The sequence below is a fragment of the Oncorhynchus clarkii genome, chromosome 20, assembly GCF_045791955.1.
Source record: "Oncorhynchus clarkii lewisi isolate Uvic-CL-2024 chromosome 20, UVic_Ocla_1.0, whole genome shotgun sequence".
Lineage (NCBI taxonomy): Eukaryota > Metazoa > Chordata > Actinopteri > Salmoniformes > Salmonidae > Oncorhynchus > Oncorhynchus clarkii.
The window spans coordinates 40396158-40416263 of NC_092166.1; the positions used below are offsets into that span (position 1 = coordinate 40396158).

Below are 20106 nucleotides of genomic sequence, written 5' to 3' on the forward strand. Positions count from 1 at the left end.
GGATGAAATCGTTTTTTCCCCCCTCATCAATCTACACACAATACCCCATAATGAGAAAGATAAAACAGGTTTTTAGAAATGTTTGCAACAAAACCCCCAGAAATCACATATACATAAGTATATATAGACCCTTTACTCAGTACTTTGTTGAAGCACCTTTGGCAGCAATTACAGACTCAAGTATTCTTAGGTATGATGCTACAAGCTTGGCACACCTGTATTTAGGGAGTTTCTCCCCTCCTCTGCAGATTCTCTTAATTAAGCTCTGTCAGGTTGGATGGGGAGCATCACTGCACAGCTATTTTCAGGTCTCGCCAGCGATGTTCGATTGAGTGGCCCAGACTCAAGGACATTTAGAGACTTGTCCCAAAGCCACTCCTATGTTCTCTTTTTGTGTGCTTAGGGTCGTTGTCCTGTTTGAAGGTCCAATCGGAGGTCCTGAGCGCTCTGGAGCAGGTTTTCATCAAGGATCTCTCTGTACTTTACTCCGTTCATCTTTTACTTGATCCTGACTTGTCTCCCAGTCCCTGCCGCTGAAAAACATCCCCACAGCATGATACTGCCACCACCATGCTTCACCATAGGAATGGTGCCAGGTTTCCTCCAGATGTGACACTTGTCATTCAGGCCAAAGAGTTCAATCCTGGTTTCATCAGATCAGAGGATCTTGTTTCTCCTGGTCTGAGAAACAAGAACTCTGGAGCTCTGTCAGATTGACAATCGGGTTCTTGGTCACCCCCTGAGCGGCCAGCTCTAGGAAGAGTCTCGGAGGTTCCAAACTTCTTCCATTTAAGAATAATGGAGAACACTATGTTCTTGGGAACCTTCAATGCTGCAGAAATGTTTTGGTACCATTCCCCAGATCTGTGCCTTGACACAATCCTGTCTCGGAGCTCTACAGAAAATTCCTTTGACCTCATGGCTTGGTTTTTGCTCTGACATGCACTGTCAACTGTGGGACCTTATATAGGTGTGTGCCTTTCTAAATAATGTCCAATCAATTTATCAAAGGTGGACTTCATTCAAATTGTAGAAACATCTCAATAATGATCAATGGAAACAGGATGCACCTGAGGTCAATTTTGAGTCTCATAGCAAAGGGTCTGAATACTTATGTCAGGTGTGGCCAACCTTCTTTGACGTGAGATCTACTTTTTCATTTGCCAGCCTGAGGAGATCTACCAGTCTCTAAATGTAAAACCAACCAACAAAATGTATGAAACGCAACACACCACTGAGTATGGACCTGCCGCCATGATACCCAAATAAAATGTGGACCAATAACATGTTTTCCACAAATAAGTGCAACAAATTTCATTTCCTAACTTTAATGTGAATTTTGCCATTGGGTGGAGGAAAGTCGTTTTTCATAGTCAGGGCTGTAGCAGCTTGTTGCAAGTCTCATGCAGGCCACAAGGTGGTTGTCAGCCATAGTAGATCTGTGCTTGGACTTCATTATCTTCATGTGAGAAAATGCAGACTCACAGAGGAAGGTTGATCCAAAAAGGGCTGATAAGTTGAGAGCACATCTTCTGATGTTGGGATACTTCTCCTCCAGCAGTAGCTCCCAGAACTCTTCCTTCACCTCAGTGGTTGCCCTGGATTTCAGCTGAATGTCATTTTGAAGGTTGACAATTTCAGTTTCTGCTATAGTTGTGTCCAAATAAAAAAAAGTGATCCCTTTTAGGGGCAATGACATTCACATTTATGTCTGTGCCAAACGGAAAGCACATACGGCAGGCAATAAGCTCAAGTGATGCAAACGACTGTCAAATTCAGATAAGATGCTCTGGACTTGCTCCACGTAACGTGCACTGTCAAGCTGTGCTTGTATCCTCCCTAAAAACCTCGGCTCAGCCACAGCACATCCGTGTGCAGCAGCAGGTCTGTGTGCTCCACTTCAGTCTCTTCTAAGTGAGCACAAAATAGCCTCCGCTGTAGGCTTCTTGCTCGAATAGAACACACAATCTTCATCGCAACATCCGTCACCTCTGATGAATTACGCAGGGATAACTAAGAAATTCAGGGAGAAATGATCTTGTTTGCACAGTGCAACGAACCCATTAATGTGGCCTTCCATAGCGGGTGCCCCATCAGTAGTAATGAAGACAAGCTTACATAAGGGAAGTTGGAATTTTTTTGCAAACTCTATAAAAGCTTGAAAAATATCTTCAGCCCTTGTATGTCCTTTTAGTTGCAAAATGGCGAGTAGTTCCTCCTTTGTACTCATGTTGTCAAATACCATTCTGATGAAAATGCATAACTGTGCCTAATCTACCGTGGACTCGTCAAACTAGAGGGAATTAACACTCTCAGTTGCCAATATCTTTCTTCAGTTGATCCTCGAGGTTCTCAGCTATTGCCTCACATCTTCTTGTCACCGTATTTCTGGACAACTGAATGTCATTGATGGCAGCCATAATTTCAGTCCTGTTCTTAAAATCCCCAAACAGCGAGTCTGCAGCCTCAGTAAATGCTTCCTTGATCATCTACCCATCTTTGAACTACTTTTTATGCTTAGCAAGAACATGACTCACATGATAAGATGCTATGGTTGCCGCCTCCCTTTGGTCACAGGCCGTGTAAAAAATTTTTTTGTTGTTCTTGTACCTTTCTTCTTCGTAATTCAGTCTTTGCTGGAAAATCTCTTTCCTGGAATTGTGTGTGGATGATTTAAAATGTTGTTCTATGTTACCTTTCTTTGGGATAGCGAGGCTATTATGGCAGATGAGGCACACACATTTTGAGATTGAGTTTGACATGACGAAAAAATGATCCTCCTCCCATTCCTTGTGGAAATTATGCGTTTCTGTTTTTTGTATCCTTCCCTTCACTCATTATTGCTGCTGTTGACCACACAACTTAAGAACGAATCTGGCTACACAGTTAGCTAGCTAGCTACCTACCTGGCATCACCGTGACCTCGACTTGGAGTTAGCGTGGTCAGATGCCGCCCGCCAACTAGGCGAGTAAGTGGGCAGGGGCTGGTCAAATTCTATGTAAATCACGTGACTTTTCAGACATTGCTGTGAGTGGAGGACTGTCGAACGTTAAAACAGAAAGAAATTATAGGCATTGATTTGTGTGGCTGACTTTTTGTAGATATAAAATCATCTCACGATCAAATGGCAAGCACTCCACGATCGACCAGTAGATCGCGATTGACTGGTTGGGCACCCACGACTTATGTAAATAAGGTATTTCTGTTTGCTATTTTTAATCAATTGTTTTCAACCTGTTTTCGCTTTGTCATTAAGGGGTATTGTGTATAGATTGATGAGAATAATTTTTGATTTAATCCATTTTAGAATAAGGCTGTAACTAGTGATACACCGATATGACATTTTTGGCCGATAGCGATATTTTCCTTGCAACAAAAAAAAGCGATACAGATAACCGACATAAAAAAAATTGCGGCCTTGTAAGCATTCTATTACAGTTAACTTCTTTGGGATAGGGGGCAGCATTTTCACTTTTGGATGAATAGCGTGCCCAGAATGAACTGCCTCCTACTCAGTCCCAGATGCTAATATATGCATATTATTATTATTATTGGATAGAAAACACTCTGACGTTTCTAAAACTGTTTGAATGATGTCTGTGAGTATAACAGAACTCATATGGCAGGCAAAAACCTGACCCCTATTGAATACACAGTGGGATATTGGTTATGTTGCACTTCCTAAGGCTTCCACTAGATGTCAACTATCTTTAGAACATTGTTTCAGGCTTCTACTGTGGTGTGGGACCGGATGGGAGCTCTTTGAGTCAGTGGTCTGCCTACAGCCTCGTTCTCAGTCACGCGCTTTCACTTGAGAGGTAGCTGTCGTTCCATTGCTTTTCTACAGACAATAGAATTCTCCGGTTGGAACATTATTGAACTTTTATGATAAAAACATCCTAAAGATTGATTCTATACTTAGTTTGACAAGTTTTTTCGACCTGTAATATAACTTTTTGAACGTTTCGTCCGAATGGACCAGATCGCGCATTTGAATTTGTTTACCAAACGCCCTAACAAAAGAAGCTATTGGACATTCCGCTAGCGGAACCCCAGTCCTAGACAGGATAAATAGTTAACACACACAGATGGACGCAGTGGTCTAAGGCACTGCATCTCAGTGCAAGAGGCGTCATGAGACCTGGTACGAATCCAGGCTGTATCACATCCGGCCGTGATTGGGAGTCCCATCGGGCGGCACCCAATTGGCCCGTGTTGTCCGGATTTGGCTGGCGTAGGCCGTCGTTGTAAATAAGAATTTGTTCTTAAATGACTTGCCTAGTTAAATAAAGGTCAGACACACACACACACACAACACTGAACAAAAAGTTAATTTGTTGGCATTTACGTATGTCCCCATTACCAGGAAAACATAATCAGAACCTATTTCTTTCACTTACTTGCTGTGCTGTTTCGTTGTTCATTTGTTCAGTCGTTTCATTCTCAACCAGGATTTCTCATACTATGGAGCGTCGTGTGGGTCTTTGCGTGTCAAATAACATTATTGCATCTGAGCTCCTAGAGTGTGCGGCTCTCCTTTAATTTTTTTACGTGTTCCACTCCGCTACCCAGCACCTCGCCTAAATAGGCGTGCGTTTCTTTAACCAATCAGGACCTGAATATGACTGCACGTCACATAATAATTTAACGCCTTCATACATTTTTTATGTAGTTATTACACATTGATTACACTATCACTCGTGTTTCATATGTCACAACGATTCATCGTTGCGTATGCTATGATGCTGGTAAAGTTTTGTCTGGTGCACCTACAGTGCTGGTCATAAAAAAGCTAGCTAGCTCATGGATGCAAACAATGTTCTTCCCCAAAAACATAGCAAAACGACAATCTGTTTCAGTAGCTAAAGTTAGCTAGCTAACTATATAGCTAGGTGTAATCTAAAATAACCCTAATTTATAAGACAGTTCTTATTTGATTAATGGTGGTCGGACCCATTTATGTGATGCTAGCCACAATAAGGATTTGCCACAATAGTGGACTTTGCCGTTGGCCTTCAAAATAAAAGTATGTCATTGACAGTGATGCAAATTAATGCAAATAGTAGAATTATGCCATAATTGAATAGATCATGCTAATCGAGATTGGAATGTTGTTCTATATAATCAACAAAAGACAATCATTTGTTAATTTGACAAAATCTGTTGAATTCACACTGAATGTATTATACACTGCTCACAAAAGGGAACACTTAAACAACACAATGTAACTCCAAGTCAATCACACTTCTGTGAAATCAAACTGTCCACTTAGGAAGCAACACTGATTGACAATAAATTTCACATGCTGTTATGCAAATGGAATAGACAACAGGTGGAAATTATAGGCAATTAGCAAGACACCCCCAATAAAGGAGTGGTTCTGCAGGTGGTAACCACAGACCACTTCTCAGTTCCTATGCTTCCTGGCTGATGTTTTGGTCACTTTTGAATGCTGGCGGTGCTTTCACTCTAGTGGTAGCATGAGACGGAGTCTACAACCCACACAAGTGGCTCAGGTAGTGCAGCTCATCCAGGATGGCACATCAATGTGAGCTGTGGCAAGAAGGTTTGCTGTGTCTGTCAGCGTAGTGTCCAGAGCATGGAGGCGCTACCAGGAGACAGGCCAGTACATCAGGAGACGTGGAGGAGGCCGTAGGAGGGCAACAACCCAGCAGCAGGACCGCTACCTCCGCCTATGTGCAAGGAGGAGCACTGCAAAATTACCTCCAGCATGCCACAAATGTGCATGTGTCTGCTCAAACGGTCAGAAACAGACTCCATGAGGGTGGTATGAGGGCCCGACGTCCACAGGTGGGGGTTGGGCTTACATTTTGCTGCCTGCAACATCCTCCAGCATGACCGGTTTGGCGGTGGGTCAGTCATGGTGTGGGGTGGCATTTCTTTGGGGGGCCAGCTCTCCATGTGCTCGCCAGAGGTAGCCTGACTGCCATTAGGTACCGAGATGAGATCCTCAGACCCCTTGTGAGACCATATGCTGGTGCGGTTGGCCCTGGGTTCCTCCTAATGCAAGACAATGCTGGACCTCATGTGGCTGGAGTGTGTCAGCAGTTCCTTCAAGAGGAAGGCATTGATGCTATGGACTGGCCCGCCCATTTCCCAGACCTGAATCAAGAATCAAATTGAGCACATCTGGGAAATCATGTCTCGCTCCATCCACCAACGCCACGTTGCACCACAGACTGACCAGGAGTTGGCGGATGCTTTAGTCCAGGTCTGGGAGGAGATCCCTCAGGAGACCATCCGCCACCTCATCAGGAACATGCCCAGGCATTGTAGGGATGTCATACAGGCACGTGGAGGCCACACACACTACTGAGCCTCATTTTGACTTGTTTTAAGGACATTACATTAAAGTTGGATCAGCCTGTAGTGTGGTTTTCCACTTTCATTTTGAGTGTCACTCCAAATCCAGACCTCCATGGGTTGATACATTTGATTTCCATTGATAATTGTTGTGTGATTTTGTTGTCAGCACATTCAACTATGTAAAGAAAAGTATTTCATAAGAATATTTCATTCATTCAGATCTAGGATGTGTTATTTTAGTGTTCCCTTTATTTTTTTGAGCAGTGTACTTTAGAATTTCATTGGGGGGCATCCTTATTTCACTGTACAGCCTTACCTATGGATTGTGGATCAATGACATGGGGTATTAGTCTACTCAGTGACACCCAGAGAGCATTAGCTTCATAGCTCTTATTGTGGGACTCTGAAACAACTGTGAATTGAGCCACATTTATTGTCAACCTATGTGTATTGAACACTATTCCTGAGGAAAAACAATACTGCGTGCATGTTTTGGAGTCATACAACTCTGAGGAGGACGTTGGGTATTGAGTAGACTGATTTCATTGATCCCCAATCCTTAGGTAAAGCTGTACAGTGCAATATAAATGTCAATACACACAATAGGTGTAACGGTTTTCATATAGTGAAGGAGAGTCGGACCAAACTGCAGCGTGTCGATTGCGATCCATGTTTATTTAAACAAACGTAAACACGACCAAACACTACAAAACAATAAACGAAACGAAAACCGAAAACAGCCTATACTTGTGTCAACTAACATCAAACAAGGACATCAAGACACTCAGGACAATCACCCACGACAAACTCAAAGAATATGGCTGCCTAAATATGGTTCCCAATCAGAGACAACGATAAACACCTGCCTCTGATTGAGAACCACTCCAGACAGCCATAGACTTTGCTAGATAACCCCACTAGCTACAACCCCAATACATACACACCAAAACCCCAAGACAAAACACACCACAATACAAAAACCCGATGCCACACCCTGGCCTGACCCAATACATGAAGAAAAACACAAAATACTTAGACCAGGGCGTGACAATAGGCTGACTAGGGAGGTGATTTCAAAACAGTCACAGTCCCGCAATATGAGCTACAATGCTAATATTTGCGTAAACTCTTCACAATTGTGTTCTGTGGGTGTCACCCAGTAGACTGATATCCCATTTCATTGCTTCACATTCCAACCTTGTTTAACATTATCTAGTCTAAATATGGCATGATTACACCAATTGTTACCTTCTGCATCGCTTTCAAAGAGATTATTTTATTTTGAAGGCAAACTGCAAATTTCACTATTGTGCCCAATCCTTATTGTGGCTAGCTTCACAACACATAACCCAGTCCGGTCACACATCACTAGCCAGATGAAGCTAGCTGGCTGCTTATAATGTTTGCTTTGGGCAACAGGGTTAAGTAGCTGGCTAGCTATTTATATTCACGAACTGAAGTTCAATTTCAATAGGCGAACAACAAGTGGCTACCTAGCTAATACTTACTCACAAGGATTCCTAAATCATTGCTAAAAATAATGAAAATTACTGCAGTTTCTCCTGGTCATTGTTTTCAGGCTGGTTGTATTGGTGCTAGCTAGGTACCAAGCTAAAGCTAGCTACCCCAGAAGTTGTGGTCGAACAAATAATGCTTTATTGCCAACGCGGTGTTGTAAACACATCATTCGAGGCAGGGGTTTGCTTGTTTGCACACTTGTTTGTACAGCTTTGACAGTGTTACTGATAGTCGTGGTGGTGCTTGGCTTGCACGTGCAAATTCAGAACACACAACATTCTATAATATATCTGTGTTATTTCACATGTCAAATTAAAAGCTTATTTAATGCATCAAATAGTTTTATTTGATGTGTATATTTTTTGACAATCAAAGACCCAAACGCCATTCCATAGTATGTCGTGAAGCTAATAGCAGTGACGCTATTACTGTGTAACACCGGTAGGGCAATATGTCTACCGATGCTCGACCAGTCGGCGAAAGCCAACATCACCCACGACAGAGAACGGTTGATTGTCAAGGGCAATCAATTCCATTATCTTGGTGTTAATGGATTTCACCTTTAAGTTGTCTCGCTGAAATGTTCTTATTCTTTCAAATGACTGCTCGACTTGTTGACTGCTCGATCCACACAGCAGACATTGTGGGCTAGGTTAGCAATTCTGTGTTGCATGTGTAGCGCCAAATTTTACGTAGCGTCATCACGTCATGTACCTACATTATATAGGTATGCACGTCAGCTTTGACATCGGTTTTGCACATCAGCGTTAAACTAGACATCGGGTCGATACCGATGTTGGCATTTTTAGCTAATATTGGCTGATTCCGATATGTTCACCGATATATTGTGCAATTCTAGCTGTAACGCAACAAAATGTGGAAAAAATCAAGAGGTCTGAATACTTTCCCGAATGCATTGTATGTTGCTTCTGGGCTAAGATGTAGAATTGGCAATGTCTTTCAAAAGGAGACAACTCACAAATGTGGAAATTCTGGAGATTTTTGTCAATTCTGACAACGAGTCTGAGTATGAAAATGAGGAATCGGATTCTGACAGTGATAGTGATCAGCTGCTTGCCAACTTTGTGGCTATTGAGAACCCCAACTTTGTGGCTATTGAGAAGTCTGGCAGCCATTTCACCCTTCCTGCCTATGCTGTTGGCTTTGATGAGTCCCAGTCTGGAGTGCAAAGCCCCTTGCCATCTCCCTCTGAGGCAGAGTGCGTCAAACTTTTTCTGACAGAGAAGCTGGTGGGAGACATAGTGGAGTGGACCAATCACTATGCTTTGGCGCTACAGGAGAAGAGAGAGGCTGGAGTGAGGGAGAAGCTTGCTAAATGACAATTAGTGAAATGTATACCTTCCTGGTGACAGTCCTTCTCATGGGAATAGTGAAGAAGAACTCCCTAAGAGAATACTAGAGAAATAAGAAATGTTCTCACCAGGCTGACATCAGCATTTGGTCAGGTCTTTGTGCCATAAAAGGACTTCTGCATTGACGAGTCCCTGATGTTATGGAAGGGTAGACTGGCGCTCCGTCAATACATTCCCTCCAAAAGGCACAGGTTTGGGGTCAAGTTCTTTGTTTTGTGCAACGTTTTATGTGTTACTCATGGTGTATTCCTTGTGTTGTTATATGCAGTGTGTATTTATATATACATCTGTTTTTCTCTCTGCATTGTTGTGAGGTAAGCATTTCACTGTCAGTCTACACCTATCTACACCTGTTGTTTATGAAGCATGTGACAAATAGAATTTGATTTGTGAAGACAGGATTTGTCCAGGACATTATAATCTGCAGAGGATCCACCACTGACATCCAACATTATGAGGGGTTTGTTGTGTCTGGGTCCATGGGGATGACCATGCTGGCTCTTCATCTCGGGAATGGCCACACTTTGTATGTGGAACATTGGGGCAGTAGTCACACACTTTTCCAGCATCTTCTCTCGAACAGCATGTGGTGCCGACATTTGGAAAATGCAGAGAGGGGAAGGCCGGAGTTCAAGGAGAAATATCAAAATCGCCTCAAGATGAATACGTGATATTCAATATCAGTAAGTTAGAAAATATTAGCACTTTATATACTTGGGGGTAATTACATTCCATTTGGATAAGTACACAAATCACAAGGCTAGATAAATGTATTATGAAAACAAGCAACACTCAAACATGATGGAGAGTAAACGTGGAGAATCAATATCGAAAAGGAAACACGACTCTTCCACAGATACAAACGATTTATGCGTTTCACCACTAGGACTGGTAAGTGTGGAAAGCGATCTGTTAAAGTCGATACATGACAAACTGGGCCTACTTGAATTAGTCAGTAAGGATATAAAGGAGTTGAAGGCGAGCCTTGAAATGAGTGACGAAAGAGCTGCGATAATGGAGAAAGAAACAAACAAGCTAAAAGGGATAGTCAATTAGATAGAAACGGACGTTAATGAACTTAAAAAGGAGAACATCTTTCTAAGAGAAGCCTTACTAGACATACAGACTAGATCTATGAGAAAATCTAGTAGTTATGGGTATCAAAGAAAGAGAAGGAGATGTTCCCGAAAAAGTAGTGAAGGAATTCTTTCTTACAGTGCTTCAAATCCCACTCGATGTTGTCGATAAAATCCAACTTGAACGTGTACACCGTTTCGGACAAAGATATGAGTGTCCAGTCGTTGCCAAATGTACTTTCTTTAGGGATAAAGTAATGGTTAAAAGCCTGGGTAAAAGACTCGTTGGCACGAAAATAAGCATGAATGATCAGTTCCCAAGGGAGATTGCAGAATAGCGCAAAATTCTGTATCCAATCTTCAAGGAGAATAGATTAAAAGGGAAGTGTGTAGCTCTCGTAGTCGACAAACTGTATATTGACAACCAAATGTTCTGAGACACAAAGACTACTCCATGGCTAGTCCAAATAATATAACGTTCTCAGAGAGGAGGTGAATAATGGAATACTAGCCATGGTAGGGATTTGTTTAATATTGATTTTTTTATTGATTCTTTATTTAACTAGGCAAGTCAGTTAAGAACAAATTCTTATTTACAATAACGGCCTACCGGGAACAATGGGTAGAAAGACAGATTTTTACCTTGTCAGCTCGGGGATTTGATCCAGCAACCTTTCGGTTACTGGCCCAACGCTCTAACCACTAGGATTGTAATAATACAAAAAAATAGATAGAATTTTCAAATATAACTAATTGGAACACAAAAGTACTATTTGAACATGGTGGAGATAGAAACACAGCAAGCAGAAGACATAGAAGGCACAGTATGTGGGGATGTACTGTGATGGAAGGTGTGGTGTGTGTTTTTGGTGTTTGGATGAAGTGTGGCGTTAAGTGAGTGAGAAAGGAAATGGTTGCATATCCCAGAACCAATGTGTGCCTGTGAGCAGGGGTTGTGATGGAACGGTCCACAACCTTATACACTAGACACCCACCTGAACAACCCGGACACTAAAGAGTCCCTATCTGTTTTATGGGCCTGCTGTAAGCCGCCTGTATGCAGCCATAATGCGTTCAGAGACCTACTAGAGCAGCACTGCCCCTTCAAGATTCTGAGCCTGCCTGGCAGGGTTGGTCCTACAAAGCCAGAGCCCCCTGATGGGAGAGAATAATATACAAGGAAATTCTCAAAGCTGCTAATGAAAACCTTGATGACCTTTTACCTCGCTGGTGGGGATTCCGGTGGGGTACACCCACCCAGGCAGTGGCAGTGTTGGCAACAACTTTTGTTGCTAGCATACAAAAGTTGTCCTCAATCTTTGCTAAGAAAGATGTCCAGCTCCAGTTACGTTGGGAAATAATGTTCAGTTTGTGTAGTTTCTGAAAGTACAGAATAAAGAGGAATTCGTAGTAATTATACCAAACAAAAATAATTTCAAAGATTTCACTGCGTTACAGTTCATATAAGGAAATGAGTCAATTTAAATAAATTAATTAGGCTCTAATCTATGGATTTCACATGACTGTGCAGGGGCCAGCCATAGGTGGGCATAGACCTACCAATTTGGGGGAGCCACCCACTGGGGAGCCAGTCCCAGCCAATCAGAATGAGTTTTCCCCCAGAAAAGGGCTTTATTACTGCTTTGCTTTATCTTGGCCAGGTCGCAATTGTAAATGAGAACTTGTTCTCAACTTGCCTACCTGGTTAAAAAAAGGTGAAATAAAATTTAAAAAATTACAGACATAAATACTCCTCAGTTTCATCAGCTGTCTGCGTGACTGGTCTCTGTGGTTGTAAGGTCAGTTGGAAGTACTGCCAAATTCTCTAAAATGACTTTGGAGGCGGTTTATGGTAGAGAAATGAACATTGAATTCTCTGGCATCAGCTCTGGTGGACAATCATGCAGTCAGCATGCCAATTGCACGCTCAATCAAAACTTGAGACATCAGTAGCATTATGTTGTGTGACAAAACTGCACATTTTAGATGACCATTTATTGTCATGCTGTTTAATCAGCTTATTGATATGCCACACCTGTCAGGTGGATAGATTTCCTTGGCAAAGAAGAAATGCTCACTAACAGGAATGTAAAAAAATTTGTGCACAAAATTTGAGAGAAATATGCTTTTTGTGCGTATGGAACATTTCTGGAATCTTTTATTTCAGCTCATGAAACAAGGGACCAACATTTTACATGTTGCGTTTATATTTTGTTCATTATAAGTTGTGGCATATGTTTATTATAAGCATATTTTCTCTTTCAAATTCATGACTGAAATTTACTTTCCACAAACATGACCATAAACGAGGGCTATACTCTAGGAAGCAAAGGAACAGAAAACGAATCTCCTTGGAAAGGTGTCTTGTCATCTCTTTAAAGACCCAGTGCAGTCAAATACGTGATTTTCCTATGTTGTATATATATTTCCACACTATGAGGTTGGAATAATAATAATGAAAATTATGATAATGCCCTTTTAGAGTGAGAGATGCTTCAAAAGACAGCCTGAAATTTTAACTTGTTTTGGTGGTATGGAGTTTTGGCGGGATGGAGTTTTGGCCTACTTGGTGAATTTGGCCTACTAGGCAGTAAATGAGTTAATAGACCAATAAGAGAGTTCCAAACCTCTCTGACAATACCAGCTAGATTTCAGTTTTCCCCTCCCCACTCAGACCACACACAGACAGTCCTAGTAAAATTATTGCTTGAGAAAATGCTCTTTTTGACCATTTTAATGGAAAACAATCATAGCAAGGTCCTTAATGGTGACCCAGAAATTATTTGATATTCAGATAAAAACAGCTGAATTGGACCTTTACAGTAATGTGTTATAGACAAAGTTAACATGCAAACAGGAAGACCACAGATGAGTTGCGTGAGCAAATCAGTTTTTTTTTATTCAATTTTTTTTATATATATAATTCAGAACAGCAAGAGTCAATTATGGCAACAATAAAATGTGCATAAAACAAATCTGAAGACAAGAAGTAGTACATTATTCTGTAGCAACTATAAGCAAAAAAATTAAGTGTTCACACATACTAAACAGTCAAGCATGTATGCCCCCGGCAGGGAAGAAAGACCTTGGTTTAAGCTGAGAGACAGTGAAATCTGCCCACGCAGCTCTGGTTGGTTTGGAGAAAGGGACACTTTGGTTCCATAGCACTTATACAGCGACCTCGAGTCAGAAATAGGATGACCTTGACTGAAGACGGTTACATTCATTTGAAAGAGTATTTACCTATACATTTGGTATGGTGGGGAGCCTTCACCTGCTGATTGCACAGTTGGCTGGTAGCATTAGCTGTGCCTTGTGAGTCCATGTTGACTTGAGTGATCTTACGGTGATTAGAGAATATTTCTGGGGTGGTTTTGTGTTAACGTTACATTTTATTCTTGAGAACTCATATAGTTTCTTGGTAAAAAATGTAAATCACAAGTGCAAGTGTTCGATTACTTGTCTAAAGTCTTATTTCCCCCTTCTCCCCAAACATATTTTTGTAAATTGAAAATATAAACTTTCCATATCTACTTATATAGATTGTTTACATTTGTGTTCTTTTTACATGCAATGAAACAAAAATTTGAAATGGTTTTGTTTATATATTTTTTTAGTTATTGTACCGTAGGGCTAGGCATGAATGGCCTGTTCCAAGATTTGAAATATGGACAATACATGATATTTATTGCATATCATATACTACAAGGGGAGTGAGTGGGAGTGAATGTGGGGGTTATGACCCTTGAGGATTTCCTGGCAAACTACTAGCCACTGACAAAAGCTTAAAAACGCATAGCTTTTTCTGAATGCATTGGCCTAGAAACTGACACCATTTTCTTTCTTTTTGCAAGCAAATTTGTTTAGCTGGTCTATCCGTTTAGATTTTTTTATTTAAATTAACCTAAAAAAGTACTTATCATTATAGAATTTTTTATTCAAAATAATATCTCAATATGATAAATGTTTTTTTTTTCTCTCTGTTCATTGACTATGTACAGAAGTGCAAAAAGTCAACCTTCGTCCCTTAGGTTAGAGTTCGTTCATCTGCAGCATTACCGACCTTCCCGATTCAGCAAAGTCCACTACCTCACCTCTACTCTCACTATTCACCAAACTCCAGAGACCCATCTATCTCACTGTTCATTTTGCGCTGACATTCAGGGCAATCTTAAGAAATATTAAAACAATATATATATAGTTTTTAATGGATACAGTAGAAAATAATTTTTTGTTCCTTCTCTAAACATGGACAATCTAAATTTCGACACAATATACACTACCGGTCAAAAGTTTTGGAACACCTACTCATTCAAGTGTTTATTTTTTTTAATTTTTTAAACTATTTTCTACACTGTAGAATAATAGTGAAGACATCAAACTATGAAATGACACATATGGAATCATGTAGTAACCAAAAAAGTGTTCAACAAATCAAAATATATTTTGTATTTGAGATTCTTCAAATAGCCACGCTTTGCCTTGATGACAGCTTTGCAGACTCTTGGCATTCTCTCAACCAGCTTCACCTGGAATGCTTTTCCAACAGTCTTGAAGGAGTTCCCCACATATGCTGAGCACAATGTAGAAAATAATTAAAAGAAAAACCCTTGAATGAGTAGGTGTTCTAAAACATTTTACCGATAGTGTGTTTTCAAACAAGATCTCGACTTGTAGCTAGTTAAAACATTAGTTTTCAGCCAGAGTAGATGCCTCGGCAACACACCAACTGATGCCGTTCATTGTATCAATATCAAAAGGTCGTTGATCAACATTTTTGATCAACTTCTTCAGACGTCCAGCTACAAGAATGATGTGAATACTTATTCTGACTCCACATATTATTATTAATCATTAGTATGGTTTGAAAATCCAAAACTCTACATTTACAACGGCTATATAATAATGTTGTCAAGTAGAATATAATAAGGCAGAAATCTACAAACTAAATATTCAAATAGATTAAAATCCTTAAGTAATACATAACACATGAGTTCAATGAAATTTAAGAGTAAATTGTTACTTGAGAAAAAAACTAAACCAAAACATTATAAGGTGTATTATGTATGTGTACGGACTATAATATATAATTGGTGTTCATTGCCTGTATGGTGATTGAAAGTACATTTGATTGGGATGGAACCCAGTCCTGTAATCTAAGGCTTCAATAGAAGTACAATACAATCAGTAAAGAGATCTTACACCTCAGTCAAAACAACAAAACGAAATCACAGAACATAATGGCGTGTGAAAACAAGGGTTTTGAAATGAAATCTCTGTTCCCCCAATTCTGTGTTGAACCTTCCTTGAATTTGGCCATATACTCCGGTAACCCTTCGTGCATGAGCAGAACTGTGCTTCGGTATCCTGAATCAGTTAAATTCTGATCAAAAAAGTGAGATACTTTTTTCTTCTGTTTGATAAATTCACATGAAATTAGTTATTTGTTGTATTACCTCAATTGAAGTAAAATGTGTCTATTGAGAGGTAATAGTTCTGGGGGAGCACAAAAACACTCAACCAAGTGTATATCTTCTTATGACCTAATCAAACGTATCTTTTTTCAACGACACATGGTTTGACAGTGCTTCTTTCTAGACACACTTTTAGAGTCCCTCCACCTATAACGAAAAAATAAACTCAAAAACTACATTTTGATATAATACCAAAATATCGTTTTTGAGTGGATTTTTCCTTTAAGATTGGGGACAAGGAAATGAGACCTCATGGAGAGCTAGTACGCCCCATATCACTTCAACAGGCATTAGAGTCTACTGACTTACAACTCTCCCAGTCTCTATGAGCTCTGAGTCATAGATCACCCCATCTGATAAATACAACAATAAAGCAAAAACAGAAAGGCAAAACAAAACAAATTGATAAAAGGCACCTCTATTTTTTTTTCATTGCAAGAGAGATCAAAGGCTGGAGAGGAACCCTAATATCAACCAAAAATCAAATGGCACAATATATATATAAAGAAAATACACAATGGAGAAATTATGTAAAAAACTAAACTCGAGCCATAAAAACACATATCTTAGGTAAACAGAATAACACTGCTGAAATAACACTCTGGTTTGGGATGTATGGCCTCTATGGCACACATTAGGTGGTTAAAGCTAGCATGGCTGTGCTTTCAAAGGTACACAGGTGTGTTTCTTACCCAGAACATTCATATGTCCCTGACCCTCATTTTATCATCTAGCTTCACTAGAAGCCTTTTTAAAAACAGAAAACTGTACATGCTAAAATGTGTTGTGCCTTTCTGATTTATATTCAAATTCAAGGTGCACATTTGCAATGTTTTTTTTTGTAAACCATGAAAACAAATGTATTAATTTAAAAACAAAACAAATTAAAAATGCTGTCTTGGTCTACCGACGTACCAACACAGTATTCTGTACGTTAGACGCCACAACATCTCGCTCTCAGCCTCATGTGTGTGCAAAAAAATGTAAGAAAGAAATGTGTTTGAACACACAGGTGTATTGTGAATGTACTCAGTGTCTGTCTGTCAGCATGGATAGGCAGACACTCCTCTTCTCAGCTGGGTGATGCCTTGGAGGACAAGGAGGTGTGTGTGTGTGTGTATGTATGTGTGTCATGGCATCGACTGGGCACACCGATGTTAGCATGTGTGACAAGAACAGCATTACGGAGCGACTGAGAGATGACGACCGATTCTCCTCCTGTCCATTGCTTGACATTCTGAACATTATAGACATAAAGGCTGAACTCTTTAGGCTTGTACAGTGCCAACACACAGTCATTTGATCTGCAAAACAAGAGACAAGGAATGACATTTTGTTTTTTAAGTTAGTAAAGTTATTTTCATTATGTAGCTCGTTTTCCAAGATCTGGATCTTATTTTTGTTCGCTGAAAGGTTGCTTAAATCGGCAATCTGCAGTTTAATCAATAACCTGGCGGCCACCCTGACACTGCTTTGGTAAAAGCTGAAAGATGGGTCTGGAGAAATAGAACCAATCTCACATTTATAGACAGAGCACTGGATGTAAGGACTGACGATCCATCATATCAAAATTGTTTATGTTATTACCATCAAGGACCACTTTGGAAACAAGTGTTTAAATATATACTTTCAAGTGCTATCGTCTGGAAATACAGTGTACATATTGCTGTGTAATGTTTTTACCCAAACAAATCAAAATTCAATGTTTTCATTTGCATTGTTTACCAATATTGGATGAAAACACGCTTATAATTTGGATTCTGATGGGGTACAAGAGTTAAACTAAGCTCATGAGGCATCTATAAGTAATATTCTTTAAGAATCAATGGGTATATATTAATTTCAATGTCCAAAAATGTATGATTGCCGATTGCCCCTTTAAATGTATAAAAATAAAACAAACACACTAGCTGCACAGTTAAACATACTGTAGCGAAACCGAGATTAATAGAAACTCACTGTTCTTGACTCGAACTACATTTGAGTCAGATACTTGTGACTACTCAGATGATCGGCAGAAATGATTGGAATCTGGAGGTGGGGACAGAGTAGAGAAATCAAACACAGCAAACATCTTACGCATCAGACATCCACTAGCCCCACTACCACACATCAGCAGGTTTAACCACATTTCTGAGTTCATTACCGAAAAGGAGATGAAGATAAGACAAAATGTGGTTACAACGTTGCATAGATAAAACAAAGCATTTTATAGGATCACTGAAACCTGCTAATCAACGGCCAAGCATCATTTTTGGAATGTTTGGCAAGGGGAGGGTGGAGGAAGGGGGTGGAAGGAAGAAAAGAAAATGTCAGTCGCTAGTGAGGTGTCTCCTCGTCCAAACTTAAGTCCTACAGCTTGTTGACCTGCACCCAGGGGTTGGAACCGAAATTATTTTCCAATAATTATGTATTCCGTTCCACTGTTCCAACCTGCAAAATAAAGTTCTGAACTGGTTCGGACCCCAACAAAAATATTGGTTTATATCGTTCCATTTTAAACCTCTGAAATTGTTTTTGTTTTTTACATTAGCTCGACATTAAATTACTTCACAAATCAGTGAGGATAGAGCAGTATGGAGCAGGCAAGTTGTAGTTGTTTGAATCCAGGATGGACAGACAAGTGTAGGGTGCGAGAAGAGACTTCAAGGGTGGGTGGGGGGAGAGCGAGACAGGGTGAAGGAGGAGGCTTGGTTTGAAGCTCTGGGCATATTGTTATGACATGCATTATCTCAATTAGGCCCACAGAACTATACCTACGGAAGAACGGCTTCTATGGAAAATCTTTGAATGTCTATTGAACTTCCGAGAGTTAACATTGGACCAGCGCTAGCAGGCTATCTAGCTAACAAGCTTGTGTGTGCAGAGTGGCACCATAATTAAAAACAATAGTTAATCAATCCAATGTGAAATGTAAAAGCTATAGTATTGAAAAAGTGAATACATTTTTCCCTAATTAAAAAATTCTCCCTAATTTCTGAATCACGCTTGTAAAGTCAGTAGGTTACAGTAGCCTAAGTTTCGGAGGGGGAGGGGCAGGTTGCCTACATGCTCACACTGGCAAATATTTTCAGCTGTCAGGCAGACACTGGAATAAGTTCCTGGATGACAGAGGGAGGGCTTTGCATAGCTGCCTTGTGGTATTTTTTGGGGGGACTGAAACGTAACATAATAGTATTAACCGGTTCCCATGCTTTTAAAATAACGGTTCTGAACTGGAACAGTATAGATCACTTTCCTTCCTGGTTCTGATTCTGTCTCCCCGGAAATGTTTTTGGGGGGTGTTCAGTTCTGTTCCCTGAAGTGCAGTTAGTTAAGCATACATTTTTTCCCTTGGGATAATCAAGTTTCAACTAAAGTCTTTAACTTTAAGGGTTGTTGCACTCCCATTACATTATACGTAAAATATGTTAATATTTCACTATGTACATGCATTCTTTTCCCTTGTTCTATTTGACCACATACAGTATGGTCTGAAATTATTGACACCCTTGATAAAGATGAGCAAAAATGACTTTATAAAATAAACAATTGAAATACTGAGCTATATTGTATGCCAATATTTTGGGGGAAATTTTATTATTTTATACTAATACAATTGCCCAGAGAAGGAGATTTTGTTTGACAAGTAATACAAAAAAATACAAAAATAGGTAGGGGTCAAAATTTTTGACACCCCTGTTTTCAATACCTTTCAACACCTCCCCTTGAGAGGATAACGGCACTGAGCCTTTTTCTAAAATGTTGAAGAACACATTGGGAGGGATCTTAGACCATTCCTCAATACAGAATCCTTCCAGATCCCTGATATCCTTTGTCTGCTCTTATGGCCTGCTTTCTTCAATTCAAACCACAGGTTTTCAATGGGGTTCATGTCCGGAGACTGAGATGGCCATTGCAAAATGTGGATTTTGATGTGTGCTTGGGGTTATGGTCTTGCTGGAAGATCCACTTGCGGCCAAGTTTCAGCCTCCTGGCAGAGGCAACCAGGTTTTTTGGCAAAAATATCCTGGTACTGGGGAAAGTTCATGATGCCGTTGACCTTATCAAGACCTTATCAATGACATGTAAATAGAGCTCTTTGACATCTTTATCAAGGGAGTCAGTCGTTTCTGACCCCACCTGTATTCTCCTCACTCAAGGGCCTAAGCAGCAGGAGAATAAAAAGTGTAGTCCTCAGACACCGTAATAGCTTTGACTGCACGTAGGCAGAAGCAGAAAAACATAGGCCGAGCACCAAATGGCACAGAGAGCAACTACTGCACCTACTGTGCAAAACGCTTGACAAAAACAAGGAAAACTACCTAATACATACCAATTGCATGTATTCGTTGGTA

General features: G+C 40.3%; 1 protein-coding gene across 50 annotated transcripts in view; it reads right to left on the reverse strand.

Moving 5' to 3' along the window:
- Window positions 1-13161: 13161 nt before the first annotated feature.
- LOC139376367 (muscleblind-like protein 1) overlaps window positions 13162-20106 on the reverse strand; it is a 132278-nt gene continuing 125333 nt past the window's right edge. For 24 of the 50 annotated variants that reach the window (XM_071118824.1, XM_071118861.1, XM_071118856.1 and 21 more), the window contains 3 exons: window positions 20085-20106; window positions 17729-17800; window positions 13169-17073 (listed from right to left, as the gene is read on the reverse strand). The exon at window positions 20085-20106 is cut by the window's right edge. In XM_071118824.1, coding sequence (XP_070974925.1) covers window positions 17744-17800; window positions 20085-20106 — 79 coding nt within the window. In that variant the 3' untranslated portion in view covers window positions 13169-17073; window positions 17729-17743. Of the gene's footprint in view, window positions 17074-17728; window positions 17801-20084 lie in introns of all 50 variants that reach the window. The other 26 variants (XM_071118843.1, XM_071118828.1, XM_071118867.1 and 23 more) reach the window with 5 other exon arrangements.